The 1,483-nt window shown below is 37.6% G+C and overlaps 2 protein-coding genes across 2 annotated transcripts in view; one reads left to right on the top strand and one right to left on the bottom strand.

Annotated features, from left to right (window-relative positions):
• Positions 1–1,483, top strand: part of LOC122628030 (flotillin-2) — a 99,890-nt gene that overhangs the window by 26,413 nt on the left and 71,994 nt on the right. The gene's annotated exons all lie outside the window — the stretch shown is intronic.
• The window catches only part of LOC122627478 (glucose dehydrogenase [FAD, quinone]-like), a 2,474-nt gene that overhangs the window by 281 nt on the left and 710 nt on the right, over positions 1–1,483 (bottom strand). Inside the window, 2 exon segments of the mRNA XM_043808592.1 lie at positions 1–1,130; positions 1,256–1,439. The exon segment at positions 1–1,130 is cut by the window's left edge and continues 24 nt beyond it. Of these exon segments, the coding sequence (XP_043664527.1) occupies positions 1–1,130; positions 1,256–1,439 (1,314 nt within the window).

A 1,483-nucleotide genomic window follows, 5' to 3' on the forward strand; every position in this document is an offset into this window, starting at 1 on the left:
TAAAGAAGGATCTACAACGGCCATTGGGTCGGATCGTGGACCCATTTTCGCAGTACAGCTCATGTGATAAATGGTCATCGTGAATTGACGAATCGCACATTCCCAATACTCATCTGTGAATATTGGAAGATGTTTACAATTTGGCAATGGCTTACTGTGAAATCTTGCTCCTAATCTTTTCAAACTACTTGTTTCAGCAAATGCAATTGCTGCTTTGACTCCTTCTCGCAATACTCTCACGTCATCAGGATTCGTCAAATAATTATGATATATCAACGGATAATCGAGTGGATTTTTTGACTTTAATTTTATATAACCACGAGATTTAGGTCTGAGGATCATTGGAATAATGCTGAAACTGTCATGATTAATGATATCGCCGTAGACTTCATTGTAAAAATCTTCCGTTAGGCAGAAAGCACTTCCCACTACATCAGGTGCGTTATTAATCGTGGCAGAGGTAATCATAAATTCCATGTCAGGCCAATCATCGGTTTGATTGACGTTTTTGGAGGATAGAAAACCTACTACTTCCAGACCAATGCTCGAAGTTAGAGGGCCTTTTTTGTTAATTATGTATTCCAATATAGCGTTTAAGTTCGTCAAAAAAGATGTCTTCAAACTGATATGGTAGTCGACGAGAAAGATTAGACCACCTACACCTATATGATCTTGAAGATTCTGTCCTACACCAGGTGAATCCTGGATCACTGGAATACTGAGATTTTCGAGGTGATTCCTAGCACCGATTCCAGATAGCATCAATAATTGAGGAGTATTTATGGCACCTGCCGAAAGTATAACTTCTTTCTTCGCAAATACGGTCTCAACACGACCATTCCTAATGAATTCTACGCCGTAGGCTTTTTTTGTACTTGGATCTATGAGAACACGCGTAACATAACTCAATAATGATAAGTGAAAATTCTTTCGAAATTTAAAGGGACGTACAAATGCTTTGGCTGCACTACACCTAGTACCACTACGCATTGTATATTGAAAAAATGCAAAACCCGTTTGTTGTTTGCCATTTACATCCACGATATCATAACCCATTTCTTCTGCAGCTTGAAGATAAGCTGGAGCCAGAGATGATTTATACGAAGAGTCTTCAATGGTTAGGTAACCACCTGCAAAAACCTGTTTTTTATAAAATTGAATAGTTGATTTACCATTATTGGTAATGTCTTGTTATTTCAAAACATTAATCATATGAATCCTCCGAATTTCATGAATGATTAACATCGTTGCTTACCTGTGTTATGATATTTCGTGTTTCGCGCCAAATATGGGTTTCTTTGGTCCTCTGATTTTTTAAAGTATGGGAGTACATCGTCGTATCCCCATCCTGGATTACCAAAACTTTCCCATTGATCGAAATCACGACGGTTTCCGCGGATATAAAGCATTGTATTAAGTACGCTTGAACCACCTAATACCTAGAATCAATCGAATGAAGTGATAATATAATAATTTTAAGTAA

Source organism: Vespula pensylvanica, chromosome 3, assembly GCF_014466175.1.
Source record: "Vespula pensylvanica isolate Volc-1 chromosome 3, ASM1446617v1, whole genome shotgun sequence".
NCBI lineage: Eukaryota > Metazoa > Arthropoda > Insecta > Hymenoptera > Vespidae > Vespula > Vespula pensylvanica.